This window comes from Nelumbo nucifera, chromosome 2 (genome assembly GCF_055504915.1).
Source record: "Nelumbo nucifera cultivar China Antique chromosome 2, China Antique-T2T, whole genome shotgun sequence".
NCBI classification, from domain to species: domain Eukaryota; kingdom Viridiplantae; phylum Streptophyta; class Magnoliopsida; order Proteales; family Nelumbonaceae; genus Nelumbo; species Nelumbo nucifera.
In genome coordinates this window covers 53916168-53938028 of record NC_142650.1, presented here as the reverse complement: position 1 = coordinate 53938028, position 21861 = coordinate 53916168, and the positions used below count along the sequence as shown (strand labels likewise).

Genomic DNA, 21861 nt, shown 5'->3' with positions numbered 1-21861 from the left:
GTCACCATCCTCATTTTTATAAATGGTACAGACAACATTCTCATTTTTTAGTATGGTATAGAAATTTTTATAATTTTCTACATTTTTGTAATTTTTTGTTTGCGTATTTCTTTATTTCTTTTGTAATTTATATTGTTTTCTTCATTTCGAGGAAAAAGGTGCGTAGGATAAGAGAGATGCCATTTCTGCTTCCTCCTTCCTACTATAAAGTAGGGGGAGTGGATAAGATATACACTATGCGGAGAAGGGTTTAAAGGAGAGAATTGGGGTTTTAGGATTTATGTCTTTGCTTTATGTGTGAATGATGACATTTGGCCTTTTGCCTCCTGTCGTTCTGCTCATCAATGGTGGGGCCGTTATTTGCATATCTAATGCTTAACATTAGAATATAGGTTAATCATGATTCATTTATATTCAGATTTGAATTGAACATCCATTCGATTTATATAAAAGAATCCAGATCTCCTGCCAACAATGCATTCCAAACCCCTATGACCCTACCAAGTACAACCCCTACGATATTACGTTGGTAGGGTGTCAGATTATCGAATTGGTCCGATGATCATCGAGAAAAAACACCTAAAATGAATCAATATAGTAAATGTTTGGCATCGATGTTGTAGTTGCAACACAGTGCCTTTTTTTTATTTGGAATCGTTGTTGCCAGGTAGGACGTTTCCTGGAGCAACAACAACTTTTTTTGTTTGGTACCAATGCTCTAGGAAACATTTTCTGCACTTCTACCCATTATCCACTGCCACATCACTACCCTGTTGGAAGCAACAAGCTGCAGCTCCAGGAAATGCCAAATTTAGCGTTGCTCCAAGCCATGCCCTCCTGATTTCCAAGGCATGGCTTGGAGCACCGTTTTCTATGGAAAAATGGTTCCAAACATATGGTTGTTTCCTAGAGCACTGTTTTTCCTACATGGCGTTGATGTGGTGCCCTTTTCTAGAGCAACAACAACGGTTCTAAACAAGCGCATAATGAACCTAAGAGCATTTCCTGATCCAATACAAGTTATTACGTTAAGAGAGAAAATTGAAAAAAAAAGGAGAAAAAAAAAACTTCATTTAATCATTTGATTGTTCCCTGATGAAAAGAGAGAGGTTGAAAAAAATCTATTCTTCCCTTCAATTCAAATTCGTGGTTGGGGCAAACCATCCAATACTTGACACGTGTTGGATTTAATCAATGAAGAAGTTCATTAATTAAGTAGGTGCTTCGGGAGAAGATCAAATAAGGCGAGGAATAGGTTCCTTAGTAGTCTTATTATTATTTTATTCGGTTTATCCAATTACAAGTGTTAACAGTTAATTAAATAAAATTGAAAAATAAAAAACATAACAAAGGGTAAAAATGGAAAGTGAAAATTAAGCTTTAAAATATAAAAACATGATAAAGGGTAAAAATGGAAAATGAAAAATAGGCTTTTTGACAAAACATTGTCACCATCCTCATTTTTATAAATGATGAGATATAAAGATTATCCAATTACAAGTGTTAACTGTTAATTAAATAAAATTGGAAAAATAAAAAATATAATAAAGGGTAAAAATAGAAAGTAAAAAATCAGGTTTTTTGACGGAACATTATCACCATCCTTATTTTTATAAATGGTTCAGACACAGATATTATATATATATATATATATATATATATAATTTAGGCATTTTAAGAGGGCAGGATTGAAAATATAAAATCAGTATTTTAAGAGAGGATAGGATTGAAAATATGAAATCAAAGAGGGATAGAATTGGAAATATAAAATCAGAATTTTGGACGGTGGACGCTCATCCATTTCTGTTTTTATAAATGGGTAAGATAAGATTTCCTCTGATTTTGGCTTCGACCTTCGACTAAACCAGTTTTCTACCCCTTTTCTTGCCCTTCTCTTTGGCAATATTCCTAGCAGCCTTGTATGTTTCTATGGGCGTCAGTGCTCTGTTTTTAGCATTTCATGCGTTTTTTCTTCTGTTATTTAATAAAATTTATCGATGTCAAACAGAGTGGTCAACAAAAAAAAAAGTATCAGAGTCGTAGTGACGGAAGTTCCACTAACATGTGCATGGAAGGATTTAATGTCGAATAAATAAATGATATAAGGCTCGGAGCTACACATAAATGAATCTTCAATGCCATGACATTTGATTGGTCAACGAACAAAACTTGTATCAATCTTTCCTTTTCTCCACATAACGCTTTGAATTTAGACTTTGGAACCAGCCAGCCAAGTGACAATGGTTTGCAAGTTAAAATGCTCACAAGTCAAGGAGTTGTTAAGAATCCATCGGATAGGAACTTAAATCTGCAGAGTTGCCGACTTGCCTCCACCAAGGCACCAACTGGGGGTGTATGCACTAATTGTGATCAAATTATTTTTTACGGGTGATGGGACCCACTGAGACGTTCATGTCTCCTTTTGAAAACTAGAGATATATGCTTGAATGGGGTCTCTATATCTCTGTGAGTATATCTGTTTTCTGGTTGTGATGATTGACTAGAAGTTGTAGGCTAGGGACCTGCCGAATCAGAAACTCGATGGATGTACGTATGTTTTGTTTCTTTCTTCTAAATTTGCTGAATACTTTTGGCACTAGATCCACAGTAGCAGCCATGTTGGGAAACCAAACGGATCGACTCGCTTTGTTAGCCTTCAAGAATCAGATAAATCATGACCCACTTGGAGCTCTGAGTTCGTGGAACGATTCTCTCCATTTCTGCCAGTGGCAAGGTGTTTCATGCGGTAGCTTGCACCAGAGGGTGACAGCCTTGAACTTAGAAGGGAAGATGTTGGTTGGCTCTGTTTCTCCTTCCATAGGAAACCTTTCTTTCCTTACAGAGATCAACCTCCAAAACAACAGCTTTCATGGACAGATTCCTCAAGAAATTAGTCTCTTGCCTCGCCTACAGCATCTCGTTCTGTCTCAGAACTCATTCAGTGAGGGCATTCCAACTAACTTGTCCCGTTGTTCCCACCTCAAAGTCCTCGATTTGTATGAGAATGAATTGACAGGAATAATTCCGACGGAGCTCGGGTCATTGTCGCAACTGGTCAACTTGGTTCTTGCTAAAAACAATCTAACTGGGGTGATTCCAGCTTCCCTTGGGAATTTATCATCTCTTGAGATGCTTTCTCTAACGCGAAATGGTTTGGATGGAAGCATTCCATATGAACTAGGCCAACTTTCGAGGTTGACGTTTCTGGGCATTGGCGCAGGCAGACTATCCGGTACGATCCCTTCCTCGCTTTACAATCTCTCATCTATCAATTTATTTTCGGTGGTTCAAAACCAACTATCAGGGAGTCTGCCGCCTGACCTTGGCCTTAAACTTCCAAACCTCCAAGTATTTGCAGTTGGAGTAAACCAGTTTACTGGACAGATTCCAGGATCACTAACAAATGCCTCTGGCCTTCAGATCCTTAGTTTCCATGATAATTACTTTACTGGACCAGTACCTAGTAACCTAGGAGAGTTAAAGTCTCTGCTCTGGGTGGATATCAGCAATAATTCGCTTGGAGATGATGCAGATGATGACTTGAGTTTTCTCACATCTTTGATTAACTGTAGCAGTCTAACCAATCTGGGTTTTGCTAATAATCATCTCAGGGGTCTATTGCCCAATTCTGTGGCCAATCTCTCAACGAAATTAACAACACTAGAGATGGGAGGGAACCAAATAGTTGGGAGCATCCCCATAGGGATTGAGAATCTTCTTCAGTTAACATTATTGGGAATGGATCGGAATTTCTTCAGTGGTAGTATTCTTGCTACAATTGGAACGCTTCAGAGTTTGCAGAAACTACTCCTAAATAAAAACAGGTTCACAGGACAAGTCCCGTCGTCCCTGGGGAACCTTAGCCAACTGTACGAACTACATCTGGAGGAAAATCTTTTAGAAGGGCCTATACCATCGACTCTTGGAGATTGTCAACATTTACAATTATTAAACCTTTCAAAGAACAGTCTTAATGGGAAGTTACCCAAACAAGTTCTTGGCCTTTCTTCTCTGGACTCCCTCAATTTGGCAGGCAACTCTTTAACTGGCTCCCTGCCATTAGAAGTTGGGAGCCTCAGAAATTTGAGGGACTTGGATGTTTCTGAGAATAAATTGTCTGGTGAAATCCCAAGCACACTTGGAAACTGTTTGGGACTAGAACGCCTGCATATGCAGGGTAATTTCTTTCAAGGGATTATTCCTCCATCTTTGAGAAATTTGAGAGTCATTCAAGTCTTAGATATTTCACGCAATAACTTCTCTGGTGAGGTTCCAAAATTTCTTGAAAGTTTTCCTTTTCTGCTGAATTTGAATCTATCCTTGAATGACTTTGAGGGTGAAGTACCAACTGAAGGAGTCTTTAGAAATTCAAGTGCATTTTCAGTCGCTCAAAATGGCAAGCTTTGTGGAGGAATCCCTATACTGCAATTGCCGACTTGCTCCAAGAAATCATCCAACCAAAAGTCTAATAAGCACGTATTAATCACAATTATCAGCGTGGTTCTTTGTTTGACATTAGCATCATGCTTTGTTACTATTTATTGGATAAGAAAATCAAGACAGAAGACTTGTCCTACATTTTCAGGGGAAGATTGGTCCCCAATGGTTTCTTATGAAAGGCTCTCCAAGGTAACCAATGGGTTTTCTTTGGACAAGAAGATTGGAGTGGGTAGTCATGGTTCTGTATATAAGGCAACTCTTGATGAGGATAAAACAGTGGTTGCAGTGAAAGTTCTCAATCTTCAGCAACGAGGAGCTCTCATAAGTTTTTTGGCAGAATGCGAAACCTTAAGAAACGTCCGGCATCGAAATCTTGTCAAAATACTAAAACTGTGCTCAAGCATGGACTTCCAAGGTAACGATTTCAAAGCTCTGGTTTTTGAATTTATGCATAATGGGAGTTTGGAGAAGTGGTTACATCCAGAAGCTAACTGCTCGAGGAATCTCAACTTTATTCAGAGGCTGAGCATTGCAATTGATGTGGCTTCTGCTTTAGAGTATCTTCATCATTACTGCCAAATACCAATTGTTCATTGTGACTTGAAGCCAAGCAATGTTCTCCTCGATGACGAACTAAATGCTAAAGTAGGTGATTTTGGGCTGGCAAGATTCCTCTCAAAAACTGGAAATCAATTTTCCGAGAGCAGAAGTAATTCAGTTGGTATCAGGGGAACAATTGGGTATGTTCCTCCAGGTAAACATCTTTGTTCTACTTTCATTTTTATTTTGTCAGATTTTCTTCACTTAAAACAAATTCTTAGGTACATTGTTGTCTTCCTTTGGAACATGAGTATGAAATTTATAATTAAAGGTCCCAAGTATGAAATTTCCTTGTTGGATGATCTCACCATGGATTCTATAAATTTTAGCCATTTAAAGGATTGTTGATAGAACAAAAAGCTAGAATAATTTTTACTTAATATAAGCATGGACCTTTTTTGGGAGCAAATAGTGCTCTTTGACTCATTTACTGAACTAATCAGGAGGACATCCTCCTGTTCACCCTCAGAAGTTATGTTTTGTTATCTTGAATGTTCCTCTTTTTAAATACATACAAGCATTATATATATATATATATATATATATATATATATATTAATGTGTGATGTGTAAATTGCAGAATATGGAATGGGTGGAGAGCTATCTACAAGTGGAGATGTGTACAGTTATGGGATACTTCTATTGGAAACGTTTACAGGAAAGAGGCCCACAGATGACATGTTTGTTAATGAGATGAACCTCCATAAGTTTGCTAAGATGGCTTTGCCTGAGAAGGTTATGGACATTATTGATCCAAGATTGATCACTGTAGAAGAAGAAGAGACAATCAAGGGTTCCAGGATTTGGAACTATACAATAGATACAATGGAGGAGTGCCTAGTGTCCGTAATTAGAATTGGAGTTGCATGTTCTGAAGAATCTCCAAGAGAGCGCATGGATATGGAAGAAGTCGGAAAGAAATTGCACTTGATCAGGGACCTATGTTGTTGGTAGGTCAAAGCACATATAGAAATTCATTTAAGATGATACCTATTAAAGTATTGTTGTGAATTTTACCACATAAGAAATTATGCTTTAGTGTTCTTGTTAGGGTTATATGACCCATCTGGGTCTTCCCTGTATACTTGCTCATTGGTATTTATGCCTGATTATTGCCTGTATTCATTTTGAAAGCATATTTTTTCATTGTATAGCCACTACTTTGACAATGTATGTAGGTCTTATCTTTTTCCCTTGTCTTTCCTTTGGCTTATTTCTTCTTTTCTATCTCATAAAATCCCAACACTAGGCCAACCCGCTACCTCTTCCAGGTTCTGGTTTGGTGGATTCCTCCTTAGATATGAAGTCAACCTGATCTGGTGTGCCTATTTTTATTAGGTATTAATGTATCAGTGGGAATGAATGTAAGGTTTTCTGGTCCAAAATTAGGATCCACTCAATTACCAATACATTCAGAAAACATGGACATAAGCCTGAGTAACCAGGATGGATATGTAACAAACTTTCTGCACTGCACAATACCACCATGAATTTGTGACCATTGCGAGGAGATAGATCCATTCACTTTTCTTACATTCTTGGATCAAGTAATACTTGGTTCAGATAGGGGATTAAGTTGGTAGAATGTTTTTGTCTACAACTTTAAATGCCAAAGTTAAACAGAGTTTCTACTGATGAAGGTATAATCTCAAACCTTGAGGCAAGATCTTGTGAGAAACAATTTTCCCTAAAATAGGAGGGTCACCTTTACATGATTCATTGACATAGGATAAAAGCTTCATGCCTAAATCCACATGGGATTGGTTATCTATTGTGCTTACACGTGACATTCTAATATGACACTAAGAACAATCTTCATATATGAGCTATTGTACATTCTACATTCTAATATGGAACAACATTATTACTAATCTTCTGGGATGGTCAGCAGGCAGCTCACCTGCTCTCTTTTTTGTAGATTTTGTCACATTTTGATCTAAGATCTTGTACATGCTTTTGAGGCAGGACTATATCACATGTCAACCATGAAAGCTAATCTAAGTCTTGCTCATCAAAAGAACTACTTGCACATGTGAGAGAAACAACTGGAGGCCATTAGCTAAGATAAGGACTTCTACAAAACCTGAGAATCATCAAGCTAACTTTATTTTTCACCTCACAAGACTACCTTGTGATCTCAGAAGCATTACCCAGGTCAATTCAACCATGCAACTACATTGCACTCTTAACAAGTGATCAACTATAAATGGTTATTTGTGATGAAGGTTCATGGTCTTGACCAGGAAGAAAGATATTGTGAGAATGGTGCCTTCCCAACAGAAGCAACACCTTCCTTTCATTTAAATCCTCATGGCATTGGTTGGTTGTTTTGTGCTGGCACTAAAACATGTTAATCTAACCATTAGGCTCAGTATGGAAAGAGTACAAATACAAATATGTACAGTGCAAATACATACAAAATATAAGGTTTTGCACTCTACATATTTGTATTTGTACTCCTTCCAAACTAAGCCTTAAGAACTTTTTTTTTAGTACAAAAGAATGGTATTATGTCAATTCCAGAACAGATTAGGAAAGATGTAAAATGAAGGTTGGAGCAGAGACTTTAGTATGAGTGAAATATAAACCTTTTCTACTAAACTGAAGATTTGGCTTAAATATTTGATCATTGTTCCAACATTCACCTATATATGTTACCCAGATACGGCTGGAAATGGCAAATTTACACTAAAAATTGAAGTATGGGACATGATTCGACACCATTGAACAACCCAAGTGAACCAGAAAAGCAGAACCAGGTCCCTTTTGGTTTGAGATTGAACCGCACAAGTAGGAGCACATAAGACCTTATTTCCAGTCAGGTCCTAATCTTTCTTTAGATTAGACTTTGAACCGATCATGATGGGATGCAATGTTTCTTGGGCCCTAAGCCTAGCATAGCACTGCTCTCTTGGGTTGCATGTATGAGGTATCCAAGTAATCGGGTACCAGTATCCATTAAACGAGTACACATCTCCGCCCCACAACGTCCCACAGCACATCCCCCCCTGTATTGGGAATATCTCTCGATGATGAGATCACCGGTTCTGATACTATCATCGGGAGATGTTTCCAATACACAGCGGGGATGTGCTGTGGGAAGGAGATGTGAATTCCCATTAAACACTCTCACTTCTTAGAAGAACAAAAATCTCCTCCAACATGTGTCTCATATCTGCTATTGGTTGCAGCACAACCCCCCAATTATGGGCTTGTTCTCCAACGTGAATTGTTTTTCTTGTTGTCTGTTCCAAGAACAAATTACCAAGCTTGGAAATAGATTGTTTCTCAAAATAAAACACAGAAAACATGTTCTTTTATGTGTCTTTTGTTATCAAAACCGAAATCAGAAACATGTCTTTGAATTTATGGTTTCAGAAACACATTTTTCCTTTCGTGATTTGGTATTGTGTTTTACAAATTCTAATCCAATGGATATAAGTTTTCTTTCAATTTTTCTTTTTAAATGGGCTTATGCCTAGTTTAGCCTATATTGGTAGGGATAAAGCCCATGATTGTTTTTTCTTTCCTGTTTTGTAACAAGTATAAAGGCAATATGGAGATGATTCCTTTGAACTCCATTGTATCCATTAGAGTTAAGTTGAACCGAAGAGGAGGAGAGGTGAAGAAACAGGGCTTCTGTGCCACACACTGTATCAAAAGTCTGAAGAAAATTGATTTTGTTTTAGAAAGTATAATTTTGATGGGTTCAAAACATGAACATCTTGTTTCACTTCTCAAAACAAAAACAAAGTTAGACAATATGTTTTTCCATGCTGATGTGAGAATTTTAAAAATAAGTGAAAACAAAAGGGTTTGGAATGGAAAAGATATGATAGGGGAAAAACAACTGACCACTAAACTGAAATCATAAACATGGTAGCAAATAAGGTGTTATTTATCAAAATTTATGGGTGGGTTTTGATTGGTCAAAACTCTTTCCCTATCATATCTTTTCCGCATCATAGATTTTCCCAAAATAAAAATATTCACATTGCCATTGGTTGGAATCGATGTTGTTATCTTGAAAAAACAATGCCACATCAGTGCCACATAATGACCACACCTGTTGTTTGGTTATATGTCTTTTCAAAAAACATTTTCTTAGACCATGACTTGGAGATCAAGAAAGGTGTGGTCTAAGAAAATGTCCCTTTTATGTTTTCTTATCTTTTTTTACCATTGTGGTGTTGAAAATGCCTATGTGACAGCAACAAGCAATGGACTCAAATAAAAAGAGAAAAAGTACATTTTCTGAAAAATTGACATATCAATGCAGCACCATTTTTTCTCAAAAAAAAAAACACCTCTCAAGAAATAACATTGGTTTCAAATATGGCCATTGTCAATACCCCCTAAATATGGATGTACAGTGATGCAAATTCAGAAAATAGTATTTTGTTGTTGTAGAGAAAATGGAAAAAAATGACAAACTTACAGGGCGTTCTACAACATTAATGTTTTTATTTTCATTTGTTTTTGGAATCGTGGCATCAACAAAAAACAAAAACATGTTCTTAAACTCTGTTTTTGTTTTCAAAGAGAAAAAACAAGTTGGTTTTGTTTAAAAAATAGTACATGCTTTTGGAACCAACAAAATATTGGGTTTTAAAACAAAACAAAATTTTTAATATAGAAATTATATGATTTATGGAACTTGATGTTGAATAATCTGATGAAAACATGTTTTTGAAATCAGATTCAAGAACAAGTTTTTGGTTTCAGTTTTGAAAACAGAAAACACACATGCAACCAAGAACTTGTTTTTTTGTGTTTTATTTTAAGAAACAATCTGTTTTCAAACAAGATGGTTTTTATTTGTTTTCCTTTTTCAATAAATTCCTAATAATGAATCATTTCCAGGATTTCTTTCCCTTTTTCGGCTTTAATGGTTTCTTGCTCTCTAACTATTAAGCCAAGTTTATACGTTTTATGGGTTTCTTTCTTTCATTCTTCTATTAATGTTGATCATGTCTTTAATAAGTGCATGGATTTCTTGAAGCGTATGTCATTCCACCTTTCTCAACTCTACCAAGTTACCTCTAGCTTCACTCTATTTATCGTGTCAGTCTTATTTGTTTGAATGTTCATTGGCTTTGGCTGCCCCACATAGCGCATCCTACACCACTACACGTGTTCTACAGCATATCCCAACTGTGTATCGGGAACATCTCCCATTCACCCATGCACACTGAGATGTGAATGTGGGGCACAATTCTGTACTCTTGTGGATCATCGAATTTGAGCGAAGTGAAATCTTGCTGGAATCTCTTTCTTTATTTAGCCAACATTTATTTCATTTTACTTTTTAGGCTCAGTTTGGAAAGAGTATAAATACAAATATGTACAATGCAAATACAGACAAAATAATATAAAATACAAGATTTTGCACCTCTATATATTTGTATTTGTACTCCTTCCAAACTGAGCTAGTGAGTCTTAGATGATCGATACTCAAAAGGTATTTGTGTCTTTTTCAAAGGCATTTAATGACTGATTAATAGCTGATTAACTATAAATATTGGATTGACACGTTTTAAAAGTTCAGATAATGAATTATTGCATTTTAAAATTCAAAGACCAAAATGGCACTAGGCCCAAATTACAATCACACAGGATAGTAATCGGAAATTTTGCCTAAGTTAAAAATATAAAATAATTTGAAAGAGTTAGTTACCTAAAGAATTTTAGTCCATGATTGACTGGGTGTATAGGGCCTATGTGATCGGTGAGAATCGGGCCCTGTCAATGTGCTTACGGCCCATGACGAGAGCATTGGACTAATTTCACCTCTCAAGCAGCAGAAAGCTTTTAATAATATGCTTAATTAATTCCGTCTGATGACATGAGCCAAAATGACTGCATCAACGCCAACGGAAAGATCTCCAATAAAATGGTTGGTTGGTCGGTCGGTCAGTTAATGCTTCGGCTCCTTGTGAGGTGTGACTTGGGAGGGCGTTATCTCTTCAAATATACAATGAAATGAATGTTTTCACCAATCCAATGCTCAGTTGAGAAATGTTCCACTTCCACATATATATGACATATACATACTCTAAAGTCAAAACTCTTATCCCTTTTCTAATTTTTGACGTTTTTCCTTTGACATAGCTCATAGCTGATGGAACGTTGTTCCAAAAGCTCATTCGTCTGGAGTCGGGATCGGGAAGTAATGTTCACGGGACCCCCTGAAAAGGTCATTCAACAACCATCTCATCTGGCCATTTGGTCAATCCAATCCACTTGTGTTGACTCGGTCGTAAAGTATCGTTCACTATCACCCAAAGGCTAGCTCTGAGCTCTCTATGTTGTGCTAGGCCACTGGCCATACTATGCAAGTATGGAGTATGAGAACCTTGAAAATTTGACTTCTCTAAGTATGAGGCGAAACTTCTTGATGGGTAGCATTCCAGATTTCGTTGGAAAGCTTTCTCTGTTGGAAGGTTTATTATTGGATGGAAACAGAACTTCAGGAGAGATCCCATCCTCCATAGGTAACCTCACTAAATTGGTAAAGCTGTATTTGCAGAATAATAGCCTAGGAGGAAGAATACCTTCGAGTCTGAGTAATTGTCAAGGTCTAGAACAGATACTCAGTTATAATGAACTCAATGGCATCATACCCAAAGAATTATTTGGTCTTTCTTCCCTCTCAATTGTCCTTGACGTATCTCATAACTCTGACTGGTTCTCTACCATTGGAAGTTGGAAACTTGAAAAATCATGGCAAATTGAATGGTTCTTTTAACAGATTGTCTGGTGAGATTCCAAGCATGCTCGGAGATTGTTCCAACTTGGAACACCTTTATATGCAGAGTAACTTCTTCCGAGGAGCCATTCCATCATCTTTCAGCATCTTTGACGCAGCGTGGAAGCAATGAGAACCGGAGCTGGCTATGCAAGCATCGGGCGTTCGCTAGCACCTAGCAAATAACACCGATTTCTCTAGGAGAGAGAAAAGGTGGCGAAAACTCAAAGAAGAGAACTCAAGAAAATCTGAAAATCTGAAGTATGAATTGATGAATAACTTTGGGAAAATAGCAGTATTTATAATACATTTGGAAATTGTAAAAGAACTAGGAAATAATAACTATGATAGATCTAAACATCTAATTTGATAGGATCGAACTCTCCTTGGTTTGATCTCCTCCGTCCGATCTCCCTAGGTGCATGGACCTTGGATTATCTTGCTAATCTTGATGCTTCTTGGAGTCTTTTTTGATAATCTTGGAAGAGTCTTGCATTATCTTGCTAATCATGGAAGAGTCTTGCTAATCCTGGATTCTTGGATCCCTTGCTTATCTTGAATTCTTGGATCTTACTTAACTTATCTTTATTGTAGGGGCGGCATGAGATGGGCCTTGTGATGGGCCTCCATCATTCTCCCCCACTTGGAGAGAACTCGACCCCGAGTCGTGACTAGGGTAGGCGAGTGTTATTTCCGGCAGGTACCGATGAAGGTCAGCAACGTTGAAGGTCCTGGACATACCCATATGATCTAGCAAATCTACTACATAGGCATTGTCATTAATCTTCTTCACGATCTTATATGGACCATACTTCTAAGGCTTCAACTTGTTGTAAGTACCTACGGGAATCCTTTCCTTCCTTAAGAAGACCATAACCTCATCACCTACATCAAACACTTGAGGTCGGCGGTGCTTGTCCGCGGCCATCTTGTACTTGGCGTTGGATTGCTCTAGCTTCTGTTTCACAGCTTCTTGGACGGACTGGATTTGTTCTGCCATCTGTTCTGCTGAGATATTTGCGCTGGGTACTCTGGGTAGCTTCACTAAGTCCAGTGCATGGTTAGGGACCTTCATGTATACGATGGAGAATGGGGATCTGCCTGTAGAACTGTGCACTGCATTGTTATAGGCGAACTCAACCTGGGCAATGGCGAAGTCCCACTGTTTTGGCCTTTCCCGGCATATGCTGCGGATTAAACTTCCTAAGGTCCGGTTTACCACTTCTGTTTGTCCATCTGTCTGCGGATGGGCTATACTGCTGAAATTAAGTGATGAATCAAACATCCTCCACAGGGTCATCCAAAAGTAACTGAAGAACCGTGTGTCACGATCTGAAGTGATGGTCTTGGGTACCCCATGTAAGCGAACAATCTCCCTGAAAAATAATTTGGCTGTTGCAGATGCATCTGTTGTTTTCTTGCATGGGAGGAAGTAAACCATTTTTGAGAATCTATCAACCACCACAAAGACGGAGTCCATGTTCCTCTGGGTCTTTGGCAAGCCTAGCACAAAATCCATGGACAAGTCTTCCCATATAGCAGTAGGAACGGGTAGGGGCATGTAGAGACCTGTGTTCTGGGTTTGTCCCTTAGTTGTCTGACAAACATAGCACCTGCTTACGATGGTAGACACGTCCCTTCTTAATTTCAGCCAGTAATATCACCCCTTAACAGCTTCTACTGTTTTGTCCCTTCCCAAGTGTCCTGCTAATCCACCCCCATGCAAATCGCTGATGATCTTTTCGCGGAGGGAGGTGCAAGGGATACACAGCTGTTCCCCTTTCATAAGGAACCCATCATAAATAAAGAAGTCCTCTGCTGGCTGGTTAGTCACACATTTCTCCCATACCTATTGGAAGTCTCCATCCTAGGCATATAAGTCCTTTAGGCACTCAAAACCCACAATCTCAACGCTGAGGGTCTTGATGAGAGCTACACGCCTGCTAAGTGCATCAGCCACTTTATTTTGCTGTCATGTCTTATACACAATTTTATATGGAAAATTGTTTAGGAAAGCAGACCATCTGGCATATAAATCACTTCTTAATTGCTTTTGCCCACTAAAATATTTTAGGGCTTGATGGTCAGTGTAGAGAACAAATTCTTTTGCAATCAAATAGTGTTCCCATGTTTTCAGGGCTCTAACCACAGCATAAAACTCCTTGTCGTAAGTAGACCACTTTTTCCTAGATTCACATAATTTTTCACTAAAGAAAGCAATGGGTCTTTTCTCTTGGGACAATATAGCCCCTATGCCAACTCCACTGGCGTCACATTCAACTTCAAATAACTTATTAAAATCTGGCAAGGCAAGAACAGGAGCAGTACATAACTTTTCTTTTATGAGAGCAAAACTTTGCTCTTGTTCTTCTCCCCATTGAAATTTCCCCTTTTTCAAGCATTCAGTAATGGGAGCCATGATACTACTAAAATTCTTAATAAAGCGCTTATAGAAGGTTGCCAACCCATGAAATCGCCTGACATCTGTGACAGTGGATGGGGTCGGCCACTCCCTAATGGCTTTCACCTTTTCCTCATCTACTTTCACACCATCCTTGCTTATAATAAACCCCAGGAATAATAAATTATCATTCATAAAGATGCATTTCTTCAAATTAGCATATAATTTATTTTCCCTCAATGCTTTCAGGACCTCCTTAATATGTCCCACATGCTTAGTGATAGATTTGCTATATATCAAAATATCATCAAAATAGACTACCACAAATTTACCAATGAAGGGGCGCAATACCTAGTTCATCAGTCTCATGAAAGTGCTGGGTGTGTTGGTTAGTCCAAAGGGCATGACTAACCACTCGAACAAGCCATCTCTAGTCTTGAAGGCTGTCTTCCATTCATCTCCGGGACGGATCCTAATTTGATGATATCCACTCCTGAGATCTATTTTTGAGAAAACTACAGCTCCGCTTAGTTGGTCCAGCATGTCGTCCAGCCTAGGAATGGGAAATTTGTACCCAATGGTGATCTTGTTAATGGCCCTGCTATCGACACACATTCTCCAACTGCCATCCTTCTTAGGTGTTAATAAGGCAGGTACTGCACAAGGACTCATGCTGATTTGAATGTGTCCCTTTTTCAATAATTCTTCTACCTTTTCCCATAAGATTTCATTCTCCTTAAGATTTATCCTATAATGTGGGAGGTTAGGTAGACTAGCACCTGGAACAAAATCAATATGGTGTTGTATATCTCTCATGGGAGGGAGTTCATTTGGTAACTCCTCTGGAACTACATCATTAAATTCATCCAGTAGTCCCTGTATTTCAGCTGGAATTGTATTTTCATCACTAACATCTTCTCCTTTTACTACTAACAAATGTATCTCATGAGTATCCATCCTTACATTCGTTAACAAATTCAGTATGATGATGGGTGATGGTAAGGAAATTCTTTTCATGTGCCTTTGGAGTATTTGTAATATTTTTTTCTGCTATGGGTAACAAAGTATAGCGTGTACCTTCTTTTTCAAGTTGGTAGGTATTCTTTCTACCCATGTGCCTTGCATCTGTATCAAATTGCTAAGGCCTCCCTAACAAAATATGGCAAGCATCCATATCTACAATATCACAATATGCTTCATCATGGTACTTACCAATTGAAAAAGGTACCTTGCAGCGTTCTTCCACTCGTACACCGCCTCCTTCCTTGATCCACCCAATTGTGTATGGGTTGGGATGTTTTTCAGGAATCAGCTGTAATTGTTGGATGACATCCCTGCAAATAATATTTTCTTGACTACCGCTGTCAATAATTAAATTAAATAATTTTCCCTTGACAGTACATCTGGTACGAAATAATCTGTGCCTTTGAGAAGTATCCTTATTTTTCTGGGACAACATTACTTTTCTTACCACACAAGTATACTCCTCATGTTCATATGGACCCTCTTCATCCTCCCCATCAGGTCCACAATATACTTCTTCCTCAATATCTTCTTCCTCCTCCCTTTCTACCATATTAACTGCCTTCCTCCTAGGACAGTCACTGGATCTATGTCCAACCTCATTACATTTAAAACATTTAATAGGAGCAGGTCTTGCATAAGGGTTATTGGGTTTAGGAGGGTTGGGAGGATTACCTCGAGTATGTCCTCCTGTAGTAGCCTTATCGGCGTTACTGGTGTTGGTCGGGTGAGAAGGTTGTACTGCCGGGACTGATTTGTTCCTGTCGACAGTTGCCGGTCTGTTGTCGCTCCCGCTGTACCGGCGGTAATTATCACTGTGTGCCTTGTCTTGGAACATTAATTCTGCTTTCAAGGCTAGGTTCCTTGCTTCTTGCACACTAAGGACCATTTGTACACCAATTTTGTCTCTGATGGACGGTCTCAAACCGCTCAGATAACGGGCTGCCTGCTGGTTATCACTTTCAGATAATTGGTTTCTTTCAGCTAATCTCAAAAATTCAGATGTATATTCGTTAACACTACGAGAACCCTGCGCACACCTCTGATAAGATTCAAACATATATTGTTCATAGTCAGGAGGTAAAAATCTACCTCTGATTAATTGTTTCATGCGCCTCTAGGTTCGAACAAGACCCCTTCCTTCTCTCATCCGGGTCTCTCTCATCCGTTCCCACCAAACATATGCGCCTCCCTTTAATCGGAAAGCTACTAATTTTACCCTTCGTTCCTCTGGTATTTCCATGTAATCAAAGAACCTATCGACTTCTGTGATCCAATCCAAAAGTCCCTCTATACCAAGATCTCCACTAAAAGTAGGAATATCTACCTTGAGTTTAAAGTCATCATTATTCCTACGAGGATTGAATTACCTTGAGTGTGCCAATTTCTACCGTTTCTGTCGTTGTCGGGAAGAACTGGAGCACCACCAAATTCGAAATCATCATCACTGTCGTCGTCAAGAACTAGTCGTCGAGACGCAGTAGCGACGGGTGGTCTGTCGTGGTCATCTCCTTCGATCTGCTGTGGATTTTCCCGATTCCGTGGGACAACCTCCCGTAACAAGGTTTGCAGTTGTTCAGTCACCTCTGCCAACTGCCGTTCGATGTTACGTGTGGCTGTACACTACTCTTCGATTGCTCTCCAAATAGTTGGGAACCCCTGATCTCCGTCACGGGGTGGGTTGCGACTGCTACCGTCTTGGTTGGACATGACTGGGCGAATTCCCTGCTCTGATACCACCTGATGCAGCATGGAAGCAATGAGAACCGGAGCTAGCTATGCAAGCACCGGGCGTTCGCTAGCACCTAGCGAAGAACACCGATTTCTCTAGGAGAGAGAAAAGGTGGCGAAAACTCAAAGAAGAGAACTCAAGAAAATCTGAAGTATGAATTGATGAATAACTTTGGGAAAATAGCAGTATTTATAATACATTTGGAAATTGTAAAAGAACTAGGAAACAATAACTAGGATAGATCTAAACATCTAATTTGATAGGATCGAACTCTCCTTGGTTTGATCTCCTCCGTCCGATCTCCCTAGGTGCATGGGTCTTGGATTATCTTGCTAATCTTGATGCTTCTTGGAGTCTTTCTTGATAATCTTGGAAGAGTCTTGCATTATCTTGCTAATCTTGGAAGAGTCTTGCTAATCCTGGATTCTTGGATCCCTTGCTTATCTTGAATTCTTGGATCTTAGTTAACTTATCCTTATCGTAGGAGCTGCCGCCCCTAGGGATGAGATGGGCCTTGTGATGGGCCTCCATCAAATTTGTAAGTGATTCAAGACTTAGATCTTTCAAATAATAATTTGTCTGGGCAAATTCCTGAGTTTCTTGGGACCCTCCAGTTTCTACTTTATTTAAATCTGTCTCTCAACGGCTTTGAAGGTGAAGTACCTGTTGCATTGCAGGAGTCTTTAAGAACTCTAGTGCTATTTCAATCTATGGAAATAGCAGACTATGTGGAGGTATACCAGAACTGAAGTTGCATGCATGTCCCATGGAAGAGTCTAAGAAAAAAGGAAGGTCTCTTGCTTTCAAGCTAATACTAGCCATAGTTAGTGTGGTTTTCTTTTTAGTAGCTTCTCTGTTCTTTCTAATCTGGATTAGAAAGAGAAAGAAGATATCTTCTTTTGACTCTTCATCTGGGCAACGTTTTACCCCAACAATTGGGAACTGGCACATAAGGGTATCTTATGAAGATCTATTTAAAGCAACTAATGGATTTTCTGCAGATAACTTGATTGGTTTGGGTGGTTTTGGGACTGTGTATAAAGGAATTCTCAATCAAGTCACTTTTGCAGTTAAGGTACAATGCAATGAGAAACATCTGACATCGCAACCTCATCAAGATAATAACTGCATGCTCAAGCATGAATTTTTCAGGCAATGAATTCAAAGCATTGGTATTTGAGTTCATGTCGAACGGGAGCCTGGAAGATTGGTTGCATCCAGGAGATCAGGGGAATACTCAGTCTAGAAAATTAAGCTTTCTAGAAAGACTAAACATCGCCATCGATGTGGCTTCTGCATTGCAATATCTTCATCACCAATGCCCAACACCAATTGTTCATTGTGATTTGAAGCCAAGCAATGTTCTTCTTGACAATGATATGACTGCCCATGTGAGTGATTTCGGTATCTCAAGGCTTCTTTCAAGGTCGACGAAAAATTCATTTCAGAACCAATCAAGCTCGACTGCAATAAAAGGAACTATTGGGTATGCTGCTCCAGGTAACTGTGTTTTACTACACTCCTCTTTTCAGAATTTCAAAATAATCTCTTAACGATTGCTTTAGCATATTTGAATTACAGAGTATGGAATGAGCATGAAGGTGTCAACTCATGGAGACATTTACAACTATGGCATCCTATTGTTGGAGATGCTCACAGGAAGGAGACCCACTGATGAAATATTTAAAGATGTTCTCAACCTTCATAACTTTTGTAAAGTTGCTCTGCGGGAGAAAGTGGTGGAGATTGCAGACCCAATATTTCTATATGAAAAAGAAGCAGAGCAAATTGGAAATGTAGAAGCATCTTGTAGGAATGAATTGATGAATGGTCTAGAACACAAAATCCGGGAGTACACAAACAACCTCATCAAGATTACTACATAGAAATTTCATGTAGTTGACCTGTCCAGAAGGGTTTATCCAACTGACCCGGGTTAGTAATCAATCACTCATAAACATATTAACCTGAACGACCTGCTCTACCCACCCTACCGACCAGTTAAATTAAACCAGATTATCTTGGCCTATTCATTTTTCTGGAATGGCCCATAGGTTTTGCATGTCATATGACCTATTTATTTTACAAGTTAACCATTATAATGAGATTCGATTGATAGCTTGAGTTTAGGAACCTTGAATTAAAATGCCTAATTTGTTTAAAACAATCTAATTGTGGAGTTATTATTTTCTAGCACATGGGCAATATGTTTGTCCATATTAGACCTGTTCATGGGCTGGGTGGTCCAACGGGCTGGCCTGGCCCCCGGACGGGCTTGAACATGTTTATAGGTCCGTGGGCTTAAATTCGGGTTAAAAAGCTCGACCCGTAATAAATTTAAGCCAGGCTCGGGTTTTGTCAAAGTAGCCCGGGCTCGGGTTTTGAATAAATTTTTTTATTTAAGAATATAAGACTGTGTTTTAAAACCTAAAAGAAAAGGAAAAAAACCATCTTATAGGCCCATTGTTCATTTAAATAGGAAAAAAAACCATCTGAATTTTTAATTCTAATTTGAATAGGAAAATTGTAATTTTTTTTATTAGGTCGGGCTTTAGGCTTTTTATCAGAGCCAGGCTCGGGCCCAAGTTATAGGCTCGTTGGTCGGGCCGGGTCGGGCTCGAGCCTAGCGTATTTCCATTAATAATGAGTAAAAGCCCGGCCCGGCCCATAAACAGGTCTAGCCCATAGACATTGTCAACTATATGGTGTCAGTTATATAAATCCTCTTCATCCATATCCATTGTTAACCTTGAATCATTTCTCATTACTTAATTGGCTATTTGGCATCGTTGTCGTTGTTCCAGAAAACGGCGTCACATCAATGCTACATCGAAAAAAACAGTGCTTTAAGAAATAGCTATTTGTTTGGAACTCTTATCTCATAGAAAACGGTGCTCCAAGCCATGCCTTGGAAATCGGAAAGGCATGGCTTGGACCAACGCCAAATTTGGTATTTCCTGGAGCTGCAGCTCGTTGCTGCCAACAGGATAGTGATGTGGCACTAGATAATGGGTAGAAGTGCATAAAATATTTTCTAGAGCATTGATACCAAATAGAAAAAGTGGTTGTTACTCCAGGAAGCGTCCTACTTGGCAACAATAATTCCAAACAAAAAAAAGGCGGTGCTTCCAACCCATACATCAGAAAGCGGTGCTGCATTTGCAGCATCGATGCCAAACATATACTAAATTTACTTGTATATTGACATATGCAGGCTGTTTTTCTGCATGTGGCCAGACAATTTTAGGGTCCATTTTGTTCTTAATAGGAATCAGAGTCCGAATCAAAATTCGTTGGAATTGAAATTAGAATTGGAATGATCCATTCTTCTTACCTGTTTGGTTCAGGTGAGAATTGGAATCAGAATCAAAATCAGTTGGATTGGATTCTCATTCTCAAGGAAAGGGGAGAGAATGGCCACTCCCTCAAATGGAGGAATGCCATCCACCAGAAATGGAAATGGGATTCCGTTTCCACAATTCCGATTATGATTCCATACCCTTATTATTACAAACAATCAAACTTTTAGTTTACTTTCCTTCGTTTTATCACCCATTAGAGCCACTAGGGATGCAAACGGATCGGACCGGATTTGAATCAAGGTATATCTCGGATCTAATACATTGCATATCTAATCTGATTGGATCTCATAAATACTTATTCGAATTCGAATCCGATCAGGATGTCGGATATCCGAATCTGATCAGATTCGATTTAATTTTAAAAAAATAATAAAGTATTAAAAGGAAAAGTAAACATTAACAGTTTAAATAAAGAAAAACAAAAAATACAAATATTTTTTTTCAATTATTTTTATCATATATATACATAATTTTTATAAATAAATGATATATTACAAAAAATATAGTATAAATGACATATTTATAAATAAATAAATAACATATATATTATATAAATAAATGAATTTTAATCGGATCCGATTATCCAATCTGAAATTTTGAAATAGGTATATATATCTGAGTATTGGATTTTGGATCGGATCGGGACCCGATCCATTTGAACCCCTTAGCTTTCAAATAAATTCCTTTTTTTTCTTCAATTTTCATTCTCAACATTTGTAGTTAATTTGCCACTCTGAATGCATGTCTCCATTTTGTCCAAGTAACCAGTAAGCACCCATGGATTGACCATTGACACCACAATAGTGATGTTCAATTAGAATCTGGATTAGGGATGGCAATTTTCCCCATTTCCCCGATCCCCATGGGGATCCGCCCCGAATAGGGCGGGGATGGGGATGGGAAAATTTTCATCCCCGTTAGTAGAGACAGGGCGGGGATGGAGAGAGCACTCCCTGCCCCACGGGGACCCCGATCCCTGCTTCGTAAGATCCCCACTAATATATACGTATATATGTATGCATAAGTTATATATATATATATATATAATATTTTTAAAAATATAATTGAATATGTTTAAATCTTTTCTAATAAATTTTAATTATTTTATTATTATTTTTTTAAATAAAATAATTAATATTATTAAAAATCACAGGGAATGAGGATCCCATAAAAACAGGAATAAGAATAACCTTATCCCCGTTAGCGGAAACAGAGAGACGGGAATCAGGATTTTCACGGGAAAGGGGATGGGGAGAGGCTCCCCCGTCCCCGCCCCGCCCCGTTACCATTTCTAATCTGCATTTATCGGACCTGTGCTCCATATTACATATAGATGCATTGACATATATATATATATATATATATATATGCGCGTATGATGGGACACTTTTCACAAACTAAATGGAAGTGCAGGAGATTCTGACTCCTTATTGCTGCTCTTATCCTTGAACTTGGGTGAATACTATTGCTCTGTACGTAATTATTGGTTATAAGTTGAAATTAAGGTTCATACGTGCCTATGCTGCAAATTAAGTTAATTGGTGTCCAATAGAAT

The 21861-nt window shown here is 38.4% G+C and overlaps 1 protein-coding gene and 1 pseudogene across 1 annotated transcript; both read left to right on the top strand.

Moving 5' to 3' along the window:
• The first annotated feature begins 2338 nt into the window (after nt 1-2338).
• On the top strand, nt 2339-7564 carry LOC104601243 (uncharacterized). The gene is made up of 2 exons (XM_010264517.3): nt 2339-5194; nt 5621-7564. The coding sequence occupies exons 1-2, from the start codon at nt 2542-2544 to the stop codon at nt 5992-5994; spliced, it is 3027 nt and encodes a 1008-aa protein (XP_010262819.1). The 5' UTR covers nt 2339-2541; the 3' UTR covers nt 5995-7564.
• A 3816-nt stretch (nt 7565-11380) lies between these two features.
• On the top strand, nt 11381-18830 carry LOC104601335 (putative receptor-like protein kinase At3g47110; annotated as a pseudogene).
• Nucleotides 18831-21861: the final 3031 nt, after the last annotated feature.

Bases quoted from the DNA above. Each gene is read 5' to 3' on its own strand.
- LOC104601243 (XM_010264517.3), top strand. From the start codon at position 2,542: ATGGATGTACGTATGTTTTGTTTCTTTCTTCTAAATTTGCTGAATACT. The intron at 5,195-5,620 runs GTAAACATCTTT...TGTAAATTGCAG, and splicing joins AATTGGGTATGTTCCTCCAG to AATATGGAATGGGTGGAGAG.